This window comes from Procambarus clarkii, chromosome 27 (assembly GCF_040958095.1).
Source record: "Procambarus clarkii isolate CNS0578487 chromosome 27, FALCON_Pclarkii_2.0, whole genome shotgun sequence".
Classification (NCBI taxonomy): Eukaryota; Metazoa; Arthropoda; class Malacostraca; order Decapoda; family Cambaridae; genus Procambarus; species Procambarus clarkii.
The window spans coordinates 17,503,605-17,522,245 of NC_091176.1; the positions used below are offsets into that span (position 1 = coordinate 17,503,605).

Consider the following 18,641-nt stretch of genomic DNA (forward strand, 5'->3'; position numbering starts at 1 on the left):
GAGCCAGAATTCAGCTCAAAAATTACGCTCAGGGCCCAAATTTTCGACATTTTAGATATTTTGAAAACTGCAGGGGGGTTTGGGAAAAATATGACCAATCGCTGTTTTCAGTAATTGGCATATTTTCGGTATAAAAAGTCGTAATTTGAAAATGACAACAGGAGCAGAGAGTCAGAATTTGCCTCAAAAATCACGCTCAGGAGTCAAATTTCCAACATTTCAGAAATTTTGAAATCTGCAGGGGGGGTTTGGGCAAAATATGACCCATCGCTGTTTTCAGTAATTGGCATATTTTCGGTATAAAAAGTCGTAATTTGAAAATGAAAATAGGTGCAGAGAGTCAGAATTAGGCTCAAAAGTCACGCTCAGGAGTCAAATTTCCGACATTTCAGATATTCTGAAAACTGCAGGGGAATTTGGGCAAAACATGACCCATCGCCGTTTTCAGTAATTGGCATATTTTCGGTATAAAAAGTCGTAATTTGAAAATGAAAATAGGTGCAGAGTCAGAATTCGGCTCAAAAATCACGCTCAGGAGTCAAATTTCCGACATTTCAGATATTTTGAAAACTGCATGGGGGTTTGGGCAAAATATGACCCATCGTCGTTTTCAGTAATATGCATATTTTCGGTATAAAAAGTCGTAGTTTGAAAATGAAAATAGGTGCAGAGAACCAGAATTCAGCTCAAAAATTACGCTCAGGGCCCAAATTTTCGACATTTTAGATATTTTGAAAACTGCAGGGGGGTTTGGGAAAAATATGACCAATCGCTGTTTTCAGTAATTGGCATATTTTCGGTATAAAAAGTCGTAATTTGAAAATGACAACAGGAGCAGAGAGTCAGAATTTGCCTCAAAAATCACGCTCAGGAGTCAAATTTCCAACATTTCAGAAATTTTGAAATCTGCAGGGGGGGTTTGGGCAAAATTGACCCATCGCCGTTTTCAGTAATTGGCATATTTTCGGTATAAAAAGTCGTAATTTGAAAATGAAAATAGGTGCAGAGAGTCAGAATTAGGCTCAAAAATCACGCTCAGGAGTCAAATTTCCGACATTTCAGATATTCTGAAAACTGCAGGGGGATTTGGGCAAAACATGACCCATCGCCGTTTTCAGTAATTCGCATATTTTCGGTATAAAAAGTCGTAATTTGAAAATGAAAATAGGGTAATATTAATTGAAAATAGAAAATATCCTTGTTTACCCGGTCAAATGCCCTGAAAAATTTGTAGGTTGTGATCATGTCTTCCCTTACTCTTCTGTTTTCCAGTGTCGTAAGGTGCAATTCCCGCAGCCTTTCCTCGTAACTCATTCCTCTTAGTTCTGGGACTTGTCTAGTGGCATACCTTTGAACTTTTTCCAGCTTCGTCTTGTGCTTGACAAGGTACGGGCTCCATGCTGGGGCCCCATACTCCAGGATTGGTCTTACATTGTGGTATACAATGTTCTGAATGATTACTTACACAGATTCCTGAACGCTGTTCTGATGTTAGCCAGCCTCGCATATGCCGCAGACGTTATTCTTTTTATGTGGGCTTCAGGAGACAGGTTTGGTGTGATATCAACTCCTAGATCTTTCTCTCTGTCCGTTTCATTAAGTACTTCATCTCCTATTCTGTATCCTGTGTCTGGCCTCCTGTTTCCACTGCCTAGTTGCATTACTTTGCATTTACTCGGGTTGAACTTCAACGCCATTTGTTGTAGGCAGCAGTGAATGTGTAAAAGTTAATTGAGAAACGACTCAATTTTCTTTATTAATGTAGAAGTATACCATGGTTTTGCAACACAACCCTGACTATTCAATACTGTATAAACATGGCTGGGTCATTGCAAGGATGATAAGAGAAGTTGTAAACCTACTATACAAGTCTTAAAACAGTAATTGGAATACACTGTGTGTGTGTGTGTGTGTCAGTTTGAAGTACATAAACAATACATTCTTTTTAGCTTTGAAAGAGGTATGTAGTCTAGTTTAAAATTGAGTTAAGGTGTAGAGAGAAAGCTAACTAGTGAATGTGGACAAAAATATGTTTGTAGAGAGGAGGAAATTATGGGTAAAATAAATGTAAATTGTAAAGTGAGATTCAGTTTAAAAATACATGAAATGTATGATTGATAAGAGAAATTTATGGAATCACAGCTAAGAGAAGGGCAATCATGGAGGTTACTGGTACAATGAAAGCCCTAATTAGGATAAAAAGAAAATGAGGCAAATAGGAATTAGCATAAAGAAGTGGCTGTGCCTCATCTTATGAATAGTTGCAAGACGATGGTGTGGAATGACAAATCAAGAATTAGAGCAGTAAAACATTATGACACCGAGACCCATGTGTTGCGATATGCAGCATATTGAGCACAGAATGAAAATAACATTGAGAAGTGCAGAGTTCAAAATTCAGTAAACCTCAATAGGAGAGCATAGTGGAACGGTTTAGTCACGTTGAATGAATGGACGACGGTAAGTCTGGAAGTGTATTAATAAATTTGAGGATTGAAGTAAAGGAAGGCTGGCAGACATGGTGAATGAGGAACCAGGGAGCAAGTGTAGACAACACATGGACAAAGGGACATGTGTTGTCCCTTTGTAAGGGACAAAACTTGCTGGATGTAGTTTACAAGGAGTGTGTATCTGTATACAATGTACTAGTGGTATGGGTATCCCTCTTTCTCTCTCGTCTCGGCTTCCCCTTCTTCCACTCTGCACTTTTCCCCCTCCCTCTACCCCCATCATCATCTCCTCCTCTTTTTATCTTCCCTCTCTTCCATCCCCCCCAACCTTCCTTCATCCCACAGCTTCACTACATATTATCTTCACTGTATATACAGTGCTACCTCCGTTTTCAATTTTAATCCGTTCCCAGAGACGGGTTGAAAACCTAATTTTCTCATAGGAAATAATGTAAATTGAATTAATTTGTTCCACACCCCAAAAAATATTAACTGAAACATACATTTTATACATACTACTACTACTATTTTGTACTACAATAAGTACAAGTATATCTTACCTTTATTGAGGACGCTTGTTGGTGTATTGAAGACAGTGAGGAAGGAGGGGGGAGGAGGGGAGGTGTTAGTGTTTGGAAGGGGGAGTCCCCTTCCATTATAACAGCAGTAATGACATTTCTGGGGTACTCTCTCTCTTACGTTTTGCAGGCACACCACTAAGACCTGGTTGCGGCTCACTGTTTGCTTGTCTTACTAAGAATTTGTCTATAGACCCTTGTTTTTCCCTACGTTTTAACACTTGTTTGTAGCGAGACATCACATTGTCTCACTATGAATGATCTCGTTTTCCTCTATCGTCATCCTCTCAACTATTTCTTAGGTTGAACTTTACCACTAACTTTTTTGTAACCCATTGCATGATATATAATAAGAACTTTTATGTTCAGAAACCAAAAAAGCACAAAAACACTGAAATTCTCCACAAAGAATTCAAGCGCGGTCGTCACTAGGCGGGAGACACTGGTAAATAGAAGCTGCTGTGTGCTCAGTCGGCCCATACGTGTATCAACAAACTTGAGCACCAAGGCAAACCTCGAGCACGGCCAATCAAAAACCGAGGTTCCACTGTACTATCCTATCTACATCACTATATCCATCTTCATCACTGTAACGATCCTCCCTACTTTCTTCCTCACTGTAACCTGGATTAATTCAATTCATAGCATTTTAGTAAATTATGAAAACCCATGGGGTAAACAGCAGGAGTAACTTTAACCTCTACAGGAAACCACATCCAAAATTTAATTTCAGACCACAAAAATTACGTGGGGTGGGGGGAGGTTTATAGGGAGAAATTTCTTGAAGTATTTAACTTGGGCTAACCCCAACCAGCCTACATCTGTACCCCCAGACCATTTTCCCTGCAAAGTTGGGTAAGGCTAATCCCTCCAAGTGTCTTCCAACCTTGGACAGGCATGCTCTTGTATAATGTGTGAATGCAACAGAAATGAGTAAAATAGAGCAGCCAATATGGTCTGAAAAGCCATTCCTTTTATGTATTTTTCACACAATTTAGCATTGTAATATAATGTGGAGATGCATTTAAATATTATTAATGGTCATTTTCTAGCACATTGCTTTACATTAACAAAACATAATTCTCTGTTAGTAAATTTGGTGCTCATATTTTCTAAAGCCAAATACAATCAGATTAATACACTGCCATTAATTTTATCATACTTTCGTCTTGTTTATTCATAAGATACCAAAATCTTTATAATCTAAATTATATATACAGTAACAGGAAATGATTTTTCAATTTGAGTTTCTTGCATTATTGCCCAAGGCCCACTATCAAAAATTTCATGCAGGTAATTGCTATTTAATTATAAAACAAGATATTTAAGCAATATCACCGAGGTATTCTAAAAGTTGCTCTTGTATATATATTGTAACCAGATGTTCCAGTAGTTAGAAGTGTACCTCATGACAAGCACCATACACGTAATATGGTAGGGAACAAGGCTCTTTAGCAGCAGGCCGAGATGGAGTAGTGTATTGGTTGCATATGACAACTCCTGAGCACTGCACACCTAGTATTACGAGAGAATGGGGGATATCCGAGTGTGATTAATACTGGCTTTCAGTGATGCTCGATAGCAAGATATGGTGAATAGGGAAGCAAGATTCATTAAATAATTTTTTCTTTTTCAAAATTCTCTCCTATTTTATGAGCCGATTCTTCCACCCAATGAAAATGGGGAAATTGGGTAATGATAATTAGGTATAATTATCATTATAATATAATCCAAATAATCAAAACCACCAGTCACGGAGTATTTAAAAATTACTAGGTATCTTTCGGGGTGTCATTACAAGATCAAGAAGACAAAGGATGTCAAGATATCGGATTCACCAAGGACTTCATCAAGGATCACAAAACTCAATGCAGCTTAAATATGCCCGAGATCATACAAAACCCCTATATCTTCTGTACCTCAAACCTAAAAATATTTCTTATAGCATAACGAGGCAGTTAAAACAATGACTTTCATTAAGCTTCACCCTTTAAAACATTTATTTCCATAATGATGTAAATAATCAAAGATGTATATCATTTAATTGAAACAACTGCAATAAATTGAACTAACCAAACTTGTTACATGTTTACCAGCGTCGGCAAGGTTAATTCAGATCACCTATCGCTAAGCGTCCCATTTTTGGATTTAGTTACGATAAAAGAAAAACCAATATGGTGATTTAAGTAATATCAGTAACAACAGGAGCGCACACAATTTGTTTGTAACACAGATAAATATTAGTATTAAAATGTATGCAATTAGGAAAGCCAACACGTGCTCTGCCGTTGAAAAACCTTTGTCCAACTGGTAACTTTTCTCCCAATTTAAACATTAACAATATTCAACAAAAAACAGGTCGAGAACCACATTGGTACACACTTCATTTCGAAGCTTACAGACAAAATTCAGCCGACAATTTTTACACAAGATCTTTTTAAATCGGTTTTCATAACTCCAGAGTAACCAATCATAAAAATGTTAATAAATAATTTAGCAACAATCATTATCCACTTAAAAAAAAAATCTTGCTACCAAAAGTGGCTATTGGTATTATATTTTAACAAAAGGAAATACATGTTCTCACTAGGAACATATCAAATAATAGAAGTAGCTTTATAACAGTAGCTCTGGAGTAGAAAGGTGGGGGGGGTACTCTATATACATCAGCACATATCCTATACTGCTGATGTAACTCTATATGCCATACAGGTCTTTAATTATGTGCCATATGGAGCCACCTGATCATTGCAAATATAAAAAAAATATATATAGAGATAAACTATACATAAAATTACACAAAGTCTTGGAAACAGAACAGCAATTTTATTCAGCAGGGAAAATACAGCATATCGACAGATGAAGTTTCAAGCAGGCACAAAACTAAATAAGGATTAAACGGTTTTCTTATGCATCGATACATGGAATTAGGATAGTTATTACACTTAACCTACAGAGCATGCAAATAAAGGATATAAAAATCCAATACATGCTTCCATATGGCTATACAACATATGAAGACACTTTGTTCTTGGCAGTGATGATCTTGCCTATTGTTCAGAGTACCTCATGAATAGATAAGATGAAAAAGATAGCCACAATATCTTTTCAACAGATTCCATCTATCACATTCACGTATAAGTACCCAGTGGGCAAAACATGCTCTAATAACATTAAATCAACGTAGGATCAACGATGACTCAATGTTACATCGACGTCGTTTGCCCCGGGAAGTAAACATGTTCACGGGCAATACCATGGTTTTTCTACATACCGGATGTTTCCACCAACTGTATATGACTCCAAACTCACCTCAATACTCTGGACTGCCAACCATTATTGTATGATTCTCATTGCATAATTTGAAGATTTAACAGGTTAATACAAGATTACCTTCACAATCAATTTCATCTTTCATATTTAGAGTTCTCTGTGGAAGTTGTAACTTCATAAACAAAACCTGCTCTCAGGCAGTGAATTAACCAAAACGAGTTATCAGCATGACTAGGATTTATTAGCAACGAGGACGCCTGTAGTGCCAGTTGTAGATTCGGCTGGTTGACTTTCCTTAATATCGTCTTGACCTTTAATTTTGATATTATGCTTCGCACGGTATTCATTTACCTCCTTTCCTTTGCTTACCAGCTTCGAGTTGAGGCTATCTATCACCTTTGTTAACTGAAAAAAGAGAGACATATAAATATTGTAAAATAATTTAAGTGTGTAGCTAAACATAAAATTAACTGCCAGATTTTGTAAGTAAGAGTGTTCTCCCAAAAAAACAGTCATGCGTATGTCTGGTTTAAGCATTACATTACATTTTTACAAAGATAAACCAATCTAGTACAGCAGTTGCAAAAAATGCTGGTTCCCCATTTACTCCAGTAAACGGTCAGTGGTAAAAGTTCGCTTCTGCATCGGAACCAGCACCATGCAATGAAGGGAAAGGACAGGAGCAACAAAAAAAAAAAAAAAAAAAAAAATGGGAAACATTTGGAAATTGAATTTTTCTTCCATTGGGATTACATCTTTGTTTATCTTAGTTTATATATTACCTTCACTCCCTCCCAATTCATACTAGTATGGGGTGACAATCCCTTATTCAAAGTTATTACAGTTCAGCAATTTTCTCTTTTATATAAGGCATTTATATAATGCCTACAATTATCTGATAGTTTTACATACCCTTGCTGCCATTTTTAACATATTGCACTCACTTTTCACTCTTTGTATATAAAAAATACCTTTGTTGTATTATTATGTATTACTACATGACTAATAATTGCAAGCAAATAATTATCAAAAGAAGGTATCAAGTCTGGGAGACTACTTAGCACTGGATGTGTTGCAGAGCAATCAAGAGCCTAAATATAATTCAGGATGCTATAAATAAACGAGAAAAAAACAGGCAATATCGAGGGTATCACAGGTTCAAAGAATTCTATCGAGGGACAAACAACTCAATGCAATACTGGGAGATAAGAATTTATGGATTCAGGAACATCCTGAAAATCAGAACATTCTACAAGATACACTAACATTAAGTTGTTATACAATGCAGTTTGGTAAAAAAGGAGCCGGTCAATTAAATGCCCCAGAGCCGAGTGCATGGCCAATATGTAGTCTAGCCAGAGTCACATAGGTGGGCTAAACAAATCCTGGAAAGTAGGAGAATGCAATGGAAGAAGGCTAGAACAAGGGCAATTATGATGCCACACTCTAGTAGTGAGGGGAAAGTAATGCACCCTAGTAACAGCGAATGGATCACATAGGGCAACAAACCAGTCACCACAGGTAATGCAAGAGATTTCCTCACCATGGATGTGGCTGAGGACATGAGAGGATCAAGAAGAAAGCAGGAACAACCCAGAAGGCCCACACATTGCAGGTCAAAGAGCTGGCAAAAACAGGCAAACAGTCTCCCCAGAATGCTGTCAAAGGAGCAAACCATGAAAGGGCTGATGCAATACCCCGCCCAAGCAGAAGCACACTTCTGCAATGCCCAAGAACAGTAATGACTAAAAGAGACAAAAGCCAAAGAAAGCACAACTGCTCAAGAATCCAGTTCCAACAAGAGCCTACTCCAACCAACCCCAGGTGAAGCCCTAACCTGGGAGTATTGCTCAAAGCAGCAGAGACAGAACCTCTCTGAAAGAGAACTCAACTGAGGGGCTGGAAAACAACTAGAGGCATGACATTATAGGGGAAGGAGGAGGGAACAAACATGGAATAGGTGGAATTCACATGCTGTTCTAACTTTAAATCCTAAATCCTTAATCATAAGGGTCAATTACAGGGTATCCACATGAGCACCAAGCTGCAAACAACGAATAAATAAAAAACAAGTCCGTAAACGGCTGTTGCCTGATAAGCCTCTTCCTTAGAAGACGGTTCAGCTAGAACAGAGACCCAGTGAACACAAATATCACAGGCCTCAGGGTGGAAAGACTCACTCGCCCAACAGGGACATTCTTTGAACCTGAAAGTACTGAGTGCAGACTCAACAGGTTGATCCATAATGAAGCACACCAAAGACCTGCAGGACTTGTCAGGGCCTGAAGGAAAGGACCGAAAAGGACACTCAAGCAATAGGGACACTCGTTGAAAGAGCTGATGTCGAGTGCAATCTTGAGCATAAACACAGTTATGAAAGACACTGCCAGCATGCTGTATGTAAAGTACAAGTACATACACCCTAGTGCATCCCTTAATCAATAAATCCCAGAATATACCAAATCTCAGAACCTCTCAGAGGAGTTGAAGACCATTGCATTACTCAGGGCAAGACACCTTGTACAATAAATAGGCCAGCCTCTATGGGGTGAATTCCCAAACACACCCGTTCCCAGTTACCCTGTCAGGGCTATCATCAGATGAGTTCCCAAGGAAAGGCAACGTTAAAATTGTGCAGCTTGACGTGAACAGTTTCCACAGTCTGCACAACAATCAATGCTTGTAAACACAGGCATGTAAAACACAATAAATATTGAAGACACACAAGTAAATGGGCCCCCAACAAGACCAAAGTCCAAAGGATGGTAAACACTTATCTAGGACTCAAGGGTGGCAACTCAAGGAGTGGTCCAAACTGCTGGACATCAGGCAGAGGGCCGAGAATTATTGGTATGGGGAGTCGGCAGCTCCCAGTGGTGCTGCTACCTGGAAGTGGTCAGCCCAATTTGCTGCTTCCTGTCTGTATGTTTCTACAGTGAGAGTGATCTTATCAATCCCCTTCCTCCCTGCTCTTTTGTAAGGGCCAGGTTCTGGCTCTGGTCTCCAATAGGCAATTAAGGACTCCATAGGTTGACGTGACTCATGTGAGGAGCTATCTCAGTGCGGCTAGTTTCATGAAGCCACCGTTTGGCCCCCCTCCAAAAATCATCCCATACCAGAATTGCATACCCAAGCTAGAAATCCATCTCTGGGCATCAAGACAGCTTTACACAAAGGGACAAGACAGCTTTACACAAAGGGAATAGCTAAATACACTTCGTGCAATGATCGCCTCCTTACTGGTCCCTGTAATATAAGCTAATTATGGGGCAGCAATACTTCTTGCCAAATAAGACAATTTGGCAATAGTCACCAGGAGAATAAAGCTCTTAGGTAAACAAATGCAATGAATGAAGTGTATTAATCAAAGGCAAAAGTGGCACCTTTAACTAATTTAGTAAAGGATGAACTGTTAATGAGATTTCTCAGGTTTTAAACTGATTTTTTTTGCACCTTTAACTAATTTAGTAAAGGATGAACTGTTAATGAGATTTCTCAGGTTTTAAACTGATAAGTTCGAGGTCCTCTTATCTGCTGGAAGAGGAAAGCTACAAAAAAAATGTTAAGCCTTTAAAAGTGTACAAAAGAAAGAAATTCAGAAACAGCACATACATTAACAATAAAACTGTACATATCCATAGGAACAACACATTACACATAATGCGAAGAAAATAAATGACAGTACATAATTATGGAGGCCATAATTATGTATTAATAGTCGAGAACCGGGCCGCAGGGATGTTAAGCCCCGAAATCATCTCAAGATAACCTCAAGATAGGTGCTATTGCAGCATCCATACAGCATTAGTAAGCTATAAAAAAATTTAAGGCATGATATGTATTTCACAGAATACTTAAAATCACAACAGAATGGTTGAAATTTTAACATTACCACTGTACTGTGCAGAGTGCTCCAAGAGTTGTGCTATTTCGTTTTAAATTAACAAGGCTGTATTTTAATGTTTTTTTAATGTTTTCATTACTCGGTGTTTTGAAATGAAAATGGTTGAATTTGGAAACATTTTGACATTAACATTACTGTACCTAAACACTTACAAAAATAAAAAATATATACTTGACAATTGCACTATGAAGTTTTTGCCGAAACCAGGTGCACAATGCGGGGGTTAATTTTAAGACAATTTTTTAAAAGTACAATGTAATTAAAGGTTGGCTGAAAGCCATAAATATAGTGTGCATATTACTGAATATATATTTTTTTGGGCCAAAGTAAAAACTATTGAAATAAGTCACTAACTTGTTCTTTATTGTTCAGTAGTGCAGGCAACACTTCCATCACAGTTCTCTCTACAAGGACTCCTCCAACCATGCGGAAACACTTACGATCTGGAGAGACATCTTGGAGTGTCTCAATTACAATCCTGAAAAGAAATTACAAGAATAAGTATTCACAGCAATATTGTAAGTTAATTTTGCACTCAACATTTTCTCTACCAGATACAGTATATTGTCGTAAATGCCTGATCAAACCAATTTCTATTTCAAATCCTTTCCCACCATAGCTATCTATTTAGAGTAGGACCTCGGTACTCAATCAGTTCCCAACTCGAACAATTCGGCACTCGAACACCGTCTTCATGTTCGGTACTCAAAATTTTCGTAAACACCCCCCCCCAGACGAGTCAGTTTCCCAGTAGCCGTCATTAAGTGCGCACCACCACCAGACTTCTCTACACTTTCTCTTGTTTTCTTGAATATTTTTTTATATTCTTAGTATAAATCACCACGGAACCAAAGTAAATTAGTGACAGTTAGTGACATAAGGGCCAAGCAAAAAGAAATTAATTAGAACCATGATTCAGAGGGAAAAAACCAGCATTGATTTTTTTGCGTTAAGGCAAAAAACCAGCATTGATCAAGCCTGACAATTGTGACGTCAGGATTGACAACCACTACCGCGCCACTGTATGCGCAGCTTCCCCCCTCCTCAGGAGGGGGAAGGGGGAGCCCCAGACCCCTGCACCAGCCATCCAACCCCAGTTCTGAGGCTAAATATAAAAAACACGAATACCGTCGACCGGAGGAAGGGAAAGTTGCCGGGGAGCCTCCGGGACTCGCCCAGAAAGTGGCGTTTCATTACATTCAATGCTGGTTTTCTGTGGAACCCTCCTCCGGCTTCCCAGAGCTACCTAACCACAGAAAAATAAAAGAGGGACTTACCCGGGAGGCAGCCGCCACTCGTACCTCAACTCAAAGACGAGAAAACTGGTTGCAACCTGCGACCCAAACCAACACATGCCCGACTAGGGCCAGGAACATTAACAAGATAAAGGACGGCCAAGACCCTGTTCGACCTCCAAAACCCTCGTGTCCGAATGTCAGCCCAAGACATACCAGCATTACCAAAAATGGCAGCTAAAAGAGCAAATTTGTAAACATCATAGGCACGAGGATAGACCGCAAGCTGGCTGGACCGAATAACCCTGCAGACGATCTGGGAGACCCCGAGTCCTGGAACAGGAACAAAAGGAAACTGGGTCAACCCAAAGCGCGTCCCAGGCCACCGAGGCCGTGGCAAGCAGATAGTGCCTAAGAGTCGCAACCGAACACAACACATGATGCACCCTCAGCTGAACCATTGAAGCATCAACCACCCAAGGACCTCTCTGGAAAGCTGCCGTATCGTTCCTCACCAGAAAAGGAGAATGCTGCAAACGAACAAACCTACCACCGGGACCGAAAGAGCAGAATTACAATCCTGAAAAAGGATATATTTCTCCTCTGTGCCAGAGGAGAGCATGAAGCTCCCCACCACTCAAAACATCAGCCTCAGAACTGGGGTTGGATGGCCAGCACAGGGGTCTGGGGCTCCCCCTTCCCTCTCCCAGGGAGGGGGGGGGGGGGAGGAGCTGCACAGACAGCGGCGCGGTGGCGGTTGTGACATGTCTGTTTTCGGATTAGGGGTTCTGCTTGATAGTTTGGTTTTCAGTAGCAGTTTTTAACCAGGCGATGTTCTGGGACGCCTACCTTTTTGGGTGCCAAACCTTGATGGCCTAACCCGGTGATGCCTGGGTGCCTAACAATAGCGTGAACAATTTTTTTTTTTTTTTTTTTTGAGATATATACAAGAGTTTGTTACATTCTTGTACAGCCACTAGTATGCGTAGCGTTTCGGGCAGGTCCCTGGAATACGATCCCCTGCCGCGAAGAATCATTTTTTCATCCAAGTACACATTTTACTGTTGCGTTAAACAGAGGCTACAGTTAAGGAACTGCGCCCAGTAAATCCTCCCCGGCCAGGATACGAACCCATGACATAGCGCTCGCGGAACGCCAGGCGTGTCTTACCACTACACCACGGAGACTGTAAAGAGACTGAGTCTAAAGAGACTGTGTTATTAAACACAAGGAACAAACTCAATACACCATGCATAAGTTATCAAATAACTAGAATAAATCCTCTATTTGGATTCAAGATGCCAAAGGTTAGAATCCCTCAAAATTAATTACTAAAACTGCAACAGAGCTCAGAATATTTTATGTTCATGATGTCCACCAAGAAACAACAATATCACTTCCATTCACCATGGGAGATAATCCCTTTACAAATAACTAGCCAACTCTTCAGATTTAAAATACTGTAATGATTAAAGATCAACACAATCATTAATTTAAAGTACAATTCCTTAGCCAGATTGATGTTCTGCTCACAGAATGCTCCATCCCCCGAACCATTTACACTGATGGTTTCCTACACCACTGCACTGGTGCTGCCAGAAATGCAGTTACAACCGAGAGATGGCTTCCAAGTAAGGGGTATCTATAAAAAACAAGGGCCTCCATTCTTCAGACAACTGCCTGCCATATTTCTTGTACTCAAACAAGTACAATAATGGTATACTAAGCTCATTTATCAAGACTATATGGGAAGGAACCGAGTGGATAAGCCAGACATCGTTACCAGGGAAAGGTTTTGGGAGTTCTTCTACTCCCCAAGCCGGATAACCCAAATATGGCCGGATAACCCAAATATTTGGTTTAGCTGTCTTCAGATAACCGAACTCATGTGGTATGTATCCAGAGTCGATACATAAATTGTAAATGACTATCACTCCCGACTATACTCAAAGACTACACTGTAACAAGCTTGTGTCTGAAGCAAAGTAAGACAATGAAATCATGAATGCAGGAATCAAGAGACTGTCTCCTATGGACCTCATCCCACATTGACCTCCAAATGCAGGATAGAACTGATGAGTCAGCCAATATACTGTAGATGCTTTTAAAAGAGGGAGATGGCTACCACCTTGGAATGCCGTTGAACAGCTTGAGGGCAGGAATATACCAAAAAAAATAAAAAAATTTAATGATATAAAATAAAATCTACATTAGCTGTTACACCTATCATACTACAATACAAGAAGAACTACATATCTATGGGGTCACCCAATAAAGTCAATAGACTTTTTACTACTGCTAAACTTAGGCTTGGGAAAAAAAGTAGATCTAGGCATTTTCATTACTTGCTCAGGCAGATCTGACCAAATGAAAGCTTTGTCAGCAAAACCATTCACATACCTTATGTCACTATGTAACTGAAAGGTGAACATTTTCAAGTATTTATGAATAATTATTATTGCCTAATAAAAAAATATATATTTATTCAAACTGAACAAGAAATCTTACCAAAGTGTCTCAAGTTTTCTTACTGTACGTAATACATGCACATTGTCAATTTCCTACCAGCACAACCTACTGAATGGGTGAGGCACATGCTAGGCAAATCAAAATTTTAAGAAACTCACCAGAAACATGCGCTACTTAGCTTGAAGATCACCGCAGAACGGTACGTGAATGCATTATGTGACAAACCTTTCCTGGGTTCAGTTCTTGAGCCTATTATATACCTCAGTTTTTCCACAATCACTCATAGGATGTGTATGAAATGCATAATAAATGAAATTAGAGAAGCTAAACTAAACCAAAAACACTATCCTTACCTCACCTAAGAAAAAAACTTATGTATATTCGCTATTTAGGTCACAATGAAGTTATCAACCTGCTTCCGAGGATCTTTTCTGTTGCATTTCAGTGAAGCAATTACTATTCTTTAGACCCAGAAATGTGCTACTGGATATATTTGACAAGGCACTCTAGACCTCCACTCTAATTACTTGGAAACAATGCAATAGCAAAACCTGTACATACAATATTTCTTGAAATTCAGTGTAGTTTATTACCAGCTGCGAAGCTGTCAAATACTGGAGACTGACTTGCCTGCCCTCTGCCTAATTGCTTGCATTAACTCAGAGAGGAACATTAGCGGTGATCGATCATAGACTGGTAATCACTAGCTCAGAAATAACCTGTCCCTTCTATTGACTACAAAACTTCAGTCGGCCAACACAATGAAGGCTCAGGGAGGCACCAGAACACAGTGCCACCGAACACGGGTACTGTAGAGGGGCAACGCCTCGCTCCACCACCACCAGCATGACTCAACTGGCCGCCGCCATGATCGCTCGGTCATCTCTCTCTCGCTCTAGTACTCACTTGTGCTCATTCAAGTCCTGCTCCAACTCCGAAATCTTGGCCATTAACGATCTTTGCTCATTTCTCATTTGTTGGAATTTCTGTACTATTTCTTCCCCCTCGCTTTTAGTGAGGATTTTGGGGATGGGAACCACTGGCTTCTTGTCTGCCATGTTTGTTTTGTTCAGTGAAGGACCGGTATGTTGGTTCTTATCTCAAGTTACTTAGTATAAATATCAATATATGTCAAGAACTCCTTTATAGAAAAATATACATTCATTTTACTTATTTGCATATTTGTTTCTTCAATTGTTAAAATATACAACTGAGAATTATTCCATTCGTTAAATTTGTGTAGTGAATTTGAATCCCACTACAATATATATAATTCATTTTTCATTTTGTCGGGGACAGAAACCTGTGTATATGTATACTTTATGCTTATATCGAAGTCCCTCCCCAAGGTCGAACTAATGACCCTTCCCAGGAGGCAACCCTAGTTACTTATTTACTGTTAAGTGTACAGATGCATTAGGCGAAAGGAAACGTGGCCAACGATTTGTGAACCCAGGATCCCGCATTATGAGTTGACAACGAAGACAACTGTGCTAATTTTGAGCAGTAGAGAAGTACTGGAAGTTGAGAACCGCAAAATGACCTACATAAAATGTCAAACGAACTAAGTTGTTGTTGCTATAGATTCACTTACTTGGAACAAAAAGTTCCAAGTAGCACAGGTTATGCAGGCGATGAGTCACAATAACGGGGCTGAGGTATGTTGACCAGACCACACACTAGAAGTTGAAGGGACGACGACGTTTCGGTCCGTCCTGGACCATTCTAGCACAGGTTAAGGTGAACCCGTAGTGGACTTACCTGGCACAGGAGCGGGGCTGTAACTCTGAAAAAAGAACTAAAAAACGACATTCATATGTAGTGTGTTTGGGGTGAGCGAGGACCGTACGCTTCACCACTTCCTGTGACGTGAAAAAAACACCATTGTAAAAACGGAAACCAAAGATAAAACGCAGTTAAGTCACACTGTAGAACGAAAAAGCAATATAAAAGATTTTGTGAATAATTATGTATTTTTGTATTATTGTTAACAAACTTAGGTATACACAGCAATGTGCTGCCACCCAATTCTAAATTCTATATGAAGGATTACAGTGTAGATAATAAACTATTTATGTGTTCATATGGGAAGACCATACTTTTAAAGGACACATTAAAGTCTCCAGTCTCCGTGGTGTAGTGGTAAGACACTCCGCCTGGCGTTCCGCGAGCGCTATGTCATGGGTTCGTATCCTGGCCGGGGAGGATTTACTGGGCGCAATTCCTTAACTGTAGCCTCTGTTTAACGCAACAGTAAAATGTGTACTTGGATGAAAAAACGATTCTTCGCGGCGGGGATCGTATTCCAGGGACCTGCCCGAAACGCTACGCGTACTAGTGGCTGTACAAGAATGTAACAACTCTTATATATATCTCAAAAAAGTATAGTTGTCACAACTGCAAGATAAATGGCTGGAAGGATAACAAGAACCTTTCAAACAAGAGATGCCTGGCCAATAATGTCTCTGACAATGTCTCTTCAACGCAGACTGAACTCCAAGCCTGCAGGCTGAACTCCAAGACTGCAGGCTGGTTGACCAGACCATCAATTAGTGGGCCTGGTCCGAGACCGGACCGCGGGAATATTGATCCTCGGGACAAACATAATAAGGCAAGGTTCCTAAAATGAACTACACCACAACAGCCGGATATAACTACTTCCTACGGCAGTGTTGTTAGTCCTACAGGAACAACATATAAGAACATAAGAACAAAGGTACCTGCAGAAGGCCTATTGGCCCATACGAGGCAACTCATATTTATAACCACCCAATCCCACTCATATACATGTCCAACCCACATTTGAAACAATCAAGGGAACCCCACCTGTACACGCGCTGAAGGCTTAGCTCTATATAGGATTTTAACCCAAATGTAAAGATGTTTTTAGCACCGTGACTACAGTATTTCAATCAATCACGGATATTGGAAGATACTCTTTCTACTCTCTTTTTCTTTACTCAAAATTTCCTAGTATAGCCTCGTAGACTTGCCTGACGATTTACGTTTTCTTTGATTCCATGTCACCCTGTGATGGGGGGGGGGACTATTAGATAAACTCATAGCTAGCCTTTGATCTAGTACGTCTCCCTCATATATATAATAGGGCAGCAACAGGCTCCTCTGTTCTAAAAAAATTGACGAAGGCTATCAAGGGGCATCAAACGAAAGGAAACGCTGCCCAAACTCTTCTGTCTTGCCGGGAGAACTGAACCTGGGACCTCTCAACTGGGCTTACAAGCGTGCCGCCATAATACACTGTTCTACTGACCTGATATGTGTGTGAACGGTTGCAGGGTGAGTTTGAGACAAGATATATACTAAGTATATATATACTCACATCTGTATAAAGACGTATTCAATAGATCATGTGCGATGGTTTAATTTTTTAATCATCTTAGCCTCAAAGACGTGTGTGCTGCTGCCGTGTTCTGTTGTTCTGTATAAGGGATTAGTGAGTATAGGTCAAGTATAAGTTGTATAGGTAGTTGAGTGTAGATAGGAATTCGTCTAAATACCCCCATCTCTCAGGGTGGTTGGTCATACACTGTGAAATGATTAGTTTACATTAACCCCTGACGAGGCCCCTGGAGAGATGGAGGCCCTCAGGTAAATTCAGGTGAAATATCTATGAAGTGAATGAAGTTGCTTATGAATTGCTATTTGGTCTAAAATCTTTGATAACTGAACACTCACTAATATAGCAGTCCGGCCTCTTGAGTTACCACAACGCATAGAAAATGGTGTACTAAAACATTCGAACCAAATCTAGCCTGACCGAGCAACCCACGCATAGAAAACGGGAATATTTGCGACCTACTATGATTTATAGTACATCATATTTTGTCTGTTGGGAGTTGTTGACGACAAAATGCTTTGTATTATTCGAGAGAACAAATTAAATATAGTACTTTGGAGTGTTGACTTCTCCCTTGTTTTCTGAGGAGAAACATGGCACCAAGTTGAGTACGTACACTTGTCATTTAAGATCTTAAGTGTTTGTTGACTTGCCAGAGCCTTGCCTCTGCCCAGTGTCCAGCAGAGAGAGAGAGAGAGCCTCGCAATCTATTGAACCGTAACTCTGTTAGCTTTGCCGGCCGACCAGACGGAATCACACTGTGCCCTAGGAAAAATGGCAGACAAACTGGCGTGGGACTATACTTGGGTATCCACCCTGGCAGCCACATACATCACTCTCTCTGTCGGCCAGGCAGGAGCCGCGGCGACACAGAGAAAGAGACAAGTCAGCCAAGTACAGGGAAATAGATCACCGGTACAACTTCGTTCCAATAGGATCCGAGAACGAATGGGGGACCCTTGGTCCCCATTCTTTGGCGGTTCCTTGGTAAGGCGTCAAAGTTAACAAGGTAACTTTGACGCCTTACCTTGGCACTTTTTCGTCTGCCCACCTTCGTCACTCTCAGGACTTGATAGAAAGACTGCGCCTGCAGCCCTCCTGTAAGATGCTTAGTCTTGATGTCGACTCTGTTTACTAGTGTTCCCCTTGATACCGTTTTCTATTTCCTTAGTCAGAAGGCGACTGAGAGCCTTCTTCCTCTCCCGCTTCCCACTGACGTTTTCCTTGAACTCATTAGACTCTGTTGACTCAAACTCTTTCTCTTTCAACGGTAAATATTTCTCTCAAACTTTCGGTGTCGCTATGGGTTCCCCTCTCTCCCCTGTTCTTGCTAATTTCTACATGGAATACTTCGAAAACTGTTCTTCTTCCTTC

The 18,641-nt window shown here is 40.2% G+C and overlaps 1 protein-coding gene across 1 annotated transcript; it reads right to left on the reverse strand.

Annotated features, from left to right (window-relative positions):
* Positions 1-4,999: 4,999 nt before the first annotated feature.
* Pfdn2 (prefoldin 2) lies at positions 5,000-14,999 on the reverse strand. Its single transcript, XM_045731600.2, has 3 exons — positions 14,816-14,999; positions 10,560-10,683; positions 5,000-6,706 (listed from the first exon to the last, which is right to left on the reverse strand). Exons 1-3 carry the CDS (start codon positions 14,965-14,967, stop codon positions 6,533-6,535), a joined length of 450 nt encoding a protein of 149 aa, XP_045587556.1. The 5' UTR covers positions 14,968-14,999; the 3' UTR covers positions 5,000-6,532.
* Positions 15,000-18,641: the final 3,642 nt, after the last annotated feature.